General features: G+C 35.9%; 1 protein-coding gene across 1 annotated transcript; it reads left to right on the top strand.

Annotated features, from left to right (window-relative positions):
- Window positions 1-233: 233 nt before the first annotated feature.
- On the top strand, window positions 234-9,414 carry LOC306872305 (MORC family CW-type zinc finger protein 3-like; the record flags this gene model as incomplete). Its single annotated transcript, XM_079420811.1, is given in 20 exon segments — window positions 234-312; window positions 470-599; window positions 1,567-1,615; window positions 1,618-1,793; window positions 1,939-2,076; window positions 3,103-3,199; window positions 3,529-3,558; window positions 3,725-3,853; window positions 3,939-4,058; window positions 4,142-4,239; window positions 4,322-4,429; window positions 5,302-5,326; window positions 5,330-5,424; window positions 5,710-5,784; window positions 5,870-5,912; window positions 6,075-6,150; window positions 7,292-7,361; window positions 7,462-7,688; window positions 7,793-7,983; window positions 9,166-9,414. Coding segments are annotated over 20 exon segments (2,205 nt in total).
- Window positions 9,415-9,833: the final 419 nt, after the last annotated feature.

The raw sequence follows: 9,833 nt of genomic DNA, 5'->3' as shown, positions 1-9,833 counted from the left end.
CTCTGAAATTGCTAATAAACTTCACAAATAATTACAAAGAAATTGCAAGTAACACATTGAAATAAACATGAAATTATGAAGTAGAAAGTAAAATGTACAGTAATCTTTAATTTTGTACAGCTATGAAAAATCATCGCAAGATTCATGTTAAATAATTAGCAAAATGTGTGCAATGACGTTACTTTTAAATGATTTTTTTTTAGCATTTTTCCAATCAGCATCCTATTTTCTTTATGCAGATCAGTCCAAAATTTCTTCATGCTAATTCCACGAGTCACACCTGGCCATTCAGTGCTATAGCTGAGCTGATCGGTGAGTTCTCTAAACCTCTCTTATGTCAACTTATTTGATGAAACATGTTGAAATTTTAGGTTTCTCATTATGCTGTTGGCATATTTTGAAACAGTTCATTAGATGTTCCAGTCAGATGAAATATTCTGTATTTTGTGAACTGTGAATTGTGTTGCAGATAATGTTTATGACCCAGATGTTCATGCCAGACAGATCTGGATAGACTGGACACGCATCAGAGGACTCGACTGCCTCTCGTTTATGGATAACGGGGAGGGTTTGACCAGCAGACTACATAAGATGCTCAGGTACAAAGCACTACAGCCTGTCCATTCACTGAAGCTAATTTATTATTCATTTTAAGTACAGCAAGTAAAAAGTGTGTGGAATGGACTTGTAATTACTGGTTGCTATAATTGTGAGAGAATTAAGAACACTTATTCAGTTAATTCAAGGGATTCGCAGTGGTCTTATGTCATTAGCACTAAAAGCCTATAACATTAAACCAACACTGGAGTGCTGGGGCCCACTGCCAGAATAATTAAGGACACCTAATTGGCTTCTTGTAATCACTATACTTATCATGCTGTGAATGAATGCAGCTGCTTATTAGTGTAAACTTTCGACCAGGTTAAGTAACCTCTTAATGAAAGTATGATCAGATGTGTGATATACTGCTGTAGATGTATTGTTCAACAGTTTAGGGTTGGTACAATATTTCAAAAGGTTTTGAAAGAAATCTCTTATTGCAGTTTAAAATAATTGTTTTCTATATTAATATATTTTGAAATGGAACTTATTTCTTTGTTGTCAAAGCTGAATTTTCAGCATTCATTACTCAAATCTTAATTGTCGCACGAACCTTCAGAAATCATTCTAATATGGCGATTTGCTGCTCAAGAAACATTTCTAATTAGTATTATTGAAAACAGTTGTGAGTCCGAAGTTTTCGCACGTTAAAAAATAAATACGACCTCACATTGTATCAATCACGTTTACACAATGCCTCCGAAATTTTCGTCCGTCGTAAAAAAACTCGGATCAGGTTCGATTTTCTGCATTTTAACATCTGTAGCATGCATTTTGATAGGAAAGGATGCACGTGAACATTTTGGATTTGAGTGTGCAATGTTCTTTAATGTCACTTTTGATAAATATAATGCATCCTTGCTAAAAAGTATAAATTGAAGAAAAAAAATAATAATTTACTGACCCCAAACTTTTAAATGTTAGTATATGTAATGCATACTAACACATTTTCCTGATGTTTTTAAGCTTTGGTTTCAGTGAGAAGAAAGCAGCTAAATTTCACATTCCGGTTGGTGTGTGTACGGCAATGGGTTTAAATCAGGGTCCATGCGTCTGGGAAAAGATGCCATTGTTTTCACGAAGACCAGAGACACCATGAGTGTGGGACTCCTGTCCCAGTCTTACCTTGAGGCCATCGGAGCACAGCAAGTCTTGGTGCCCATGATCACATTTAGACGCGATGGACATAACCAGTAATCTTCTACAGCTTTCTTTTCAGTTTTATTAAAGCTTGTGCAAAGATCGTTGACTGTTTTAATTAGTATTTAAATTGCATTCATGTGGATGTATTTCTTCAGCATTGACATAAACTGAACTCTTAACCTTTGACCTCACCAGTGTAGAGGATGGAGCCAGTCTGAGAGCGATCCTCACACACTCGCTCTTCAACTCAGAGAAAGAGCTGTTTGCAGAGCTTCGCGCCATCAGTGCAGCCAGACCCACAGGAACACGCATCATCATCTGGAACCTCCGCACGTAAGCTCCGCTGGAGACATGCAGAAATGGACTGACTTTTGTTTTCTTTGTTTTTTTAAAAGAATTTAATATATTTATTCAGAAAGGATTCATTATATTGATCAAAAGTGACATTAAAGACATTTATAGACTGTAAAAAATCTAATTAACAAAATGTTGGAAGGGCAAAAATATTTAAGTTGAGCTAATTTTATAGCTTGGCCTTAGTTGAGAGGACATATTATATTAAGTCTACACAAATATATTTGAAAAACATTGAATGAATGGTTATTTTTTAATATCCAGTCCACAATTAGCTATGCTAATGTTGACTAAACTAATAAAAACACATGCACGTGCACTATAAAACTTCAGTAAAGGTTGAGCCAACTAAGAAATACAATTCGGGCAACACTTTGAAGTGAGAAATTCACTGAACGTAAAATTTCTCTGGAACTAGTTACTAAATAATAATTAGTTGAAACCGCTTGAAAGTTTTTACAGTGTAGTGTTATAGAATATTTCTCTTTCAAATAATTGCTGTAAACTTTCAGAGATGTCTCGCAAAAGTTTCTTATGAATTTCACAAAAATATTAAGCAGTACAGCTCTTTTTAAAGGGATAGTTCACCCTAAAATGAAAATTCTGTCATCATTTATTCAACCTCAAGTAGTTCCAAACCTGTATGAATGTCTTTGTTCTGCTGAACACGAAGGAAGATAATTTGGAGAAAGTTTGAAACCAGGCTGTTTTGGGGCACCATTGACTTCCATGGTCGAAAAAAAAAAATACTATGGAAGTCAATGGTGCCCCAGAACTACTCATTCTTCAGAATATCTTCCTTTGTGTTCAGCAGAACAAAGACAGAGAGAGCGATGTAAACTCAAAAGTGTGACAAAAAAGTCAGTATTATGAGGTAAAAATAGATTTTTCTTCTTGCCATGGCAACAATGACAGTGTTGAGCATGACAGACTCCTATCAAAAACATTAAACAATCACTGACCCTAGACTTTTGAACAGTTGTGAGTAAATTGTGTGTTTTTCAGGAGCACAAATGGCGAGACTGAATTTGACTTTGACATAGATAAGTATGACATTCTGATCAGGGTGAACACCAGTGACAAGAGCAACATGACAGGGGAAGTCGTGGCCTAATGGTTAGAGAGTCGGACTCGTAATCCAAAGGTTGCGGGTTCGAGTCTCGGGCCGGCAGGGATTGTAGGTGGGGGGAGTGAATGTACAGTGCTCTCTCCACCCTCAATACCACGACTGAGGTGCCCTTGAGCAAGGCACCGAACCCCCAACTGCTCCCCGGGCGCCGCAGCATAAATGGCTGCCCACTGCTCCGGGTGTGTGTTCACGGTGTGTGTGTGTTCACTGCTGTGTGTGTGCACGTTGGATGGGTTAAATGCAGAGCACGAATTACGAGTATGGGTCACCATACTTGGCTGAATGTCACTTCACTTCACAACATGACCCCAGAAAGTGAATACTCCTTACGGGTGAGCAAGAATGTGGCATGGAATTATAAGTATTATATGTAAGCATTAGTAGAATTCTACATAATCGTATCAATGTTTTTATTAAAAGAAGCAAATATGTAAATTGGAGGACTGTTTGGTGATGGTTTAAGAGGAATATTGATTCTTAATGTTTTTGTAATTGTAGGCATACTGTAGCATCTTATACCTGAAGCCTCGCATGCAAATCATTATTCGAGGGCAAAGAGTGAAGAGTCAACTGATATCCAAAAGTCTGACTCATATTGCGCAGGACAACTACAGACCCTCATTCCTTGTATCCTTACAAAATGTATTGTTTTTCAGAGTACACACACATATAACATCATTACCGTCTGAGCATTTCTTAACTCAGGGCTCAGAACAAGCGTGTAAGCATCACTTTCGGATACAACACCAAAAGCAAAGAGAATTATGGGATTATGATGTACCATAAGAACAGGCTAATAAAACCATTTGTGAAAGTGAGCTGCCAATGTAAGGTAACCAGAAATGATTGCATGTTTCTTCTGCTTCCTTTACCCATCAATTCAGTTCTAAAAGCCGTGGTTTGTGTTTATAACAGGCCGAAAGAAAAGGTGTGGGTGTTATTGGTGTTATAGAGTGCAATTTCCTTCAGCCCACTCACAACAAACAAGACTTTGATGACACCGATAAATACAGGTGCGCTGTTTATAACTCTACTGGTATTTACCCCAAATGATGTCCTTGGGTTACTTTGATGGAAAGGCACTATTTTGTACAGGAAGATCATGCACAACCTCAACATAAAGCTGGAGGAGTATTGGAACGAAAGCCGCTACAAACGAAAGAAAGAGGACCCAAAGTGCACGGTAGCAATAGAGGATGTGTTGTGAGTATTGCTGTCAATAACCTGTCAGTAACCAAAAAAATTAAAAATAAAAATCAGTGGGTTTAAAGGAATTTTTTTAGCTATTTTAATGGAATAGTTCATTCAAAAATAAAAATCTATCATTATTTATTCACCCTTATGTTGTTCCAATCCCCAAAAGTGATTTGGGTAACACATTAGTAAGTTATTTAATCAGATTTGTTTAACTTTGGGGCTTTTTGTTATTAAAAAAACAAATAAGCAAACCCAGCCCAGGTGACAAAAAGTAAAGCAAAAGTAGCATAATACATTACTTTCCATAAAAAGTAACTATGTAATTCAATTAGTTACTTTTTATGGAGGAGCACAATATTGTAATGCATTACTTTTAAAAGCAACTTTCCCCTGAGTGACTTTCTCTATATGAAACACAAAAGCAGTGCTGTTGCTATGAATTAAAACGACTAAAAATCATTTTCATCAATTAAAATAAAGCAAAATTTTAAAAAAATAGACATATCAGATGAAAAGCATACATAATAAAAATGTTGCCATGGCAACTAACTGAAATAAATGTTTAAGATTCCAAAAAAAAAAAGTGGGCCATATGCTTTGAATTCCAAATATTTTCAAATTGCACAGTGACTTAGCATAGCTCTACTTGGTTTGTTCTTCAAGTGATCTGAAGATATGAAGTGATTTGTGAATGAATCATTCAGACCAGTTTTGTGAACTGGATCAACTGATTTATTAAAAATTATTATGCAAAGAATGTAGTACTCAAGACACATGTGCTCATTCCATAATCTATAATTTGGTGTTTTGTGTGCTTTCTTGAATGCTGAACTATCACTTTAATATTTCATAATCTTACCTGTGTCGTCTTCCGAAAGGAAAGTTCCAGATCAAGTGTGGGTTTAGTGTGACAGCTGCCTGAAGTGGAGGAGGCTTCCAGATGCCATCACTGAGCTGCCGGATAAATGGTTCTGCAGCATGAACTATGACCCACAGTTCAGGTGACGGCACACAAAATAGTTATGCCATGATATCATGAGTGAAAAGGAGGGGTTTGAGTGGGTCTGGGATATCTGAGAAGATGTATAAAGGTTAAAGGAACCCAAAGGAAGCCAAATATTTATGTTCAACAGATAACTGCCATTGCTTCTAGATCATTGGATTCAGTATTTTCAGTTGAGCCCCGTTCGAGTTGAAGTTTAGTTTTGTTATGCCTACCTCCTTGCCGGCTTTCTCAACATTCGTATTGCTAGTTTTATTGTCACCTTACTCTGAGCTCCACACAGGAGCTGCTCGGTAGAGGAAGAACTAGAGGATGAAGAGGAAGATCAGAAGTCGTACCCTAAACCCTTTAAACACCAGTAAGTTATACTGTCACTGTTACTGATTGTTTCATGGTGAACACCAGAACCATTATGATATTTGTCACAATCTGTATTTATTCAGGAGGAGAAATACAAAGAGTCTCCTTGAGGAGAACGTTCCAGATGTAAGAACATTTGCAATTTACTCAACTAGAGAACCAAGTAGCAAATTCTAACGAATCAACATTTGTAAAAGTGTCTTAATTTAATATTTTAACATTCATTAAGACATTGTAAACTGATTATTCACCAAAAATCAATGCTAGAATCTTGTGTTCTCCTTTCAGAGCACACAGACTCAAGAGCGACCAGCGTTAACAACCACTCAGGCACCCAGACATCCACCAGCCTCTGTTATGTCTGGTAAAGATGCAATGCCACATAAAAACTATACTAAAATAGCTTTGACCCACCTTGCTGTGCGGTTTCAGAGGCTCTGATGTGGCTTTTGGTTGTGTTAATGAAATGCCTCATTAGAGACCCCTGAAACTTTCCATGACTGTCAGTGTGTCTAGTTTTTCCCTCAGTTGTTTTGTAGAATCAACACTGAAGGATGGATTTTGAAAAATACTAAATTTGAGCATGTGATGGTGTTTTTTGCATTTGGGTTAAGTAAGTGAAAAAGAAACTTGTGTACCTTTTCACATTTACTTGTTAAATTAAAAAATGTTTTTTAGGTCAATAAGATTTGTTAATGATTTTCGAATACGTCTTTTGTGCTCACCGAGATTGGATTTATTTGATCAAAAATAGTTAAATAAGTAACTTCAGTGTCACATGATCCTTGAGAACTCATTCTAATATACTTATTTGATGCTCAAGAAACAGAATTTGAAACAGTTGCTTAATATTTTAGTGGAAACTGTGATACTTTTTTTTAGGATTTTATGATGAAGTTCACAAGAACAAGTCTTTTGTAACATAAATGTCTATACTGTAATTTTTGATCAATGTAATATATTTTATTTAATGAAATTAATAATAAAATTCATAAATAACCTGATCTTTCAAAAATAATAATAAAATAAAATGAAAATAAATAAATAAAAATCTTACTGACCCCAAATGTTTGAATGGTAGTATAACATGTTACTTTTAAATGTATATTCGATTCTTCTTTCAAAAATCTCACACTTCATTCAAGCCTTAAAGGAATAGTCCACCCAAAAATGTAAATTCTGTCATCATTTACTCATGCACATGTCATTTCAAACCTGTGTGACTTGCTTTGTTCTACAAAAGAAGATATTTTTAAGAATGTTTCTGCTGTTTTTGTCCCTACAATAAAAGTCAACAACATTAAACCCCACCGACGTTCATTTTATGAACCAAAACAACTTTTTTTTAAAATATACACACATCCAACACAATGCATAATTGAATGCATCATTTTGGAATGAGATGAGAGAATTTTCATTTTTAGGTGAACTATTACTTTAGGTATTAATTTCAAGTTGCACTACCATATATTTTGAAAGATCATTTTATTAATTTATTTTCATAGGACTGTCTTTAGCTGAAAAGTCTCCATTGCCCCTTATTAACCTGACTGCTGTCTCCAACTCTCTAAGAAGGTAGGAATAATATAACTGGTGTTTGTTCATATGTATTTCTATAGAAACATGTTTCATAAAACATTTATTAAGATTTTTTGTTTTATTTCACTATTTCTAGAGCAAAACAGAAGTTTTTAACCATAGAAACACAGATGGAGGTGACGCCATCCTTTCTTGTCCCCTCTCTTACCCCACCACAAGAGCGCTCCTCTCAGACTCACTGGCCTGCTTTGAATGAGGAAAGAAAGCCTCTCACTCAATCCGACACACTCGTGAGCAAAGCCGTGTGCGGCATGATGGAAGGAATTGAGTCGCATCAGGGGCCCGCCGCTGCAGAAGAGACATGTGAAAGAGATGCATCATCTGGGACAGGGAGGGAATACAGCTCAGCTGCGGAGCAGATAATTGAATTGCCCTTGAAAAATGAGAAGGGGTGGTGCATCATGAAGGTCATGTTGATGATGAAGAAGAGCAGGAGGAAGAGGAATGTAACTTGGCAGAGGTGCAACAGTGGCAGGATGAGCTAATGGAGCTGATGAACGAGACGGCGGAGGAGAGAGACGCCTGCCGTCAGGAACTAGAGGTGCTTAGAGAGCACAGCGCCGCCCTGGAGGACGAAAGGAACCAGCTCATCAGCAGGGTAGGAAGCAGTGGGGATCGATTTGAGCTGTGGGACATTTATTAGTAAGACGTTTCTTGCCACTACCCTCAATTATTATTAGAAGTTATGATGATAACATTTTACAATAAGGCCTTATTTGTTAACACTAGTTAATGCATTAATTAACATGAGGTAACTACAAACAATAAATGTGAACAATATATAAATCATTTATTAACCATTTATTAAACCTTTGTTAATGTTAGTTTAGAATTATTTATTGTTTGTTTGTTAGTTTGTAGTGCATTAATGTAACTGATCCAGTTTTATCATTTTTAAATGGTCTTTTATTATTATATATTTTTAAATGTAATTTAATGTTTAGTAATTTTATAATGCGATTTTGTAATTTCTTAAATATTAGTATTTTGGTTTAATTTATTTTTTAAATTATTTTATTATGTGCTTTTGTCATTTCTTTTCAAGAATATTACTCTTAGGTTTAATTTATTTTTATTTTTTGACAAACTAGTTGTAAAATGTTACTTATTATTATATGCGAGTTAATTTTCATTATTCAAAAAAATTGCAAATGGGTGTAAAAATCGAGAGAATTGTTTTAGTGTTATTTATATGCTACTTTTATACTTTCAATTTCTTGTATGTTTTAGTAATTTTATTTATGTGCTTTTACCATTTTTATTTGTTTAAATACTTATATTTACAGTACATTTAATTTTTCTTTAGATTTAAATTTTATTTTTATGGTGTGCACACCAAAAGCGAATTTAATTATTTGCGGGAGTAGATTGCACACAAAGTTAATGCAAAGACGCAAATGACCTGAATTGGGCGTCACGATCGCCGCGAACACGCGATATTCGCCTTAAGGTCATTGCACACTGAGTCCGAAATTTTTGCACGATAAAAAATAAATACGACCACGCGTTGTGTCAATCATGTTTGCTTACTGCCTCCAAAACTTCTGTCTGTCAAAAAAATCGGGTTCGATTTTCTGCGTTTTCGCGTCCGTAGCATGCATTTTGACAGGAAAGGATGAAGAATACGAAAAAAAAAGAAAAAACGCATATGAAAATTTCGGACTCCGTGTGCAAGGACCTTTAATCGTGTCTTCCGCACAAGTTGACATTTGACCATTAAGCAACTATTTAAGCACGTTTGAATAAAAAGTATTAAATTGTGTGTGTGCTGTGTCTGGAGAGTGTAGAAGAAGAGAAGAGCAGGCTTTCTGCCCTGTGTCATCAGCTGAGGAGTCAACTATCAGAGCTCAGGGAACACAGCCAGCAAGGAAAGGAAGAGAAAGATGACAGCTCCAAACTGAGGACGCTGCGTCTAAACCTGAGTTGTCTGCTGGTGTCTTTCATTCCCTCTCTTCATCTTGAGCATGTGGACTACAACAGTGATGTCACAGATTCCATCCTCACCCAGGTTCTAGAACACATCACTTAGAATGCTCTCTCTTACTGAAGAAGAAAATTATTATACACCTATTTTTCAGTATAATTTGAGCTAAAGAAACCAAATGTATGACAAAATGTGTCATTGTGACACTCTGTCTCTCCCCAATCAGGTACATAGAAGCTGTATTTGCATGCCTAGAAAATAGCACAACCAATATGGCCGCCGATTGAACTAACCTGCTCCGATAAAGACTTAATTTGTTCACATTCAGGTACTAGATGTTAATTTATCATAGATTTAATGAAGTTCTTTTCCACTATGACCTCTATTTATGCTTTCTTAAGAGACTCCTTACACACATATCAGTCATCCTTCTCTTCCAATCTTATTTCTGATCTCAACACATACCCATCTATCACTTAAACTGTCACTCTCATTATTAATCAAATCTCCTTTTAAAGACATCC

Source organism: Barbus barbus (genome assembly GCF_936440315.1).
Source record: "Barbus barbus genome assembly, chromosome: 7".
Lineage (NCBI taxonomy): Eukaryota > Metazoa > Chordata > Actinopteri > Cypriniformes > Cyprinidae > Barbus > Barbus barbus.
Note: the sequence above shows the minus strand (reverse complement) of the source record. Positions and strands in the feature narration are given on the sequence as shown.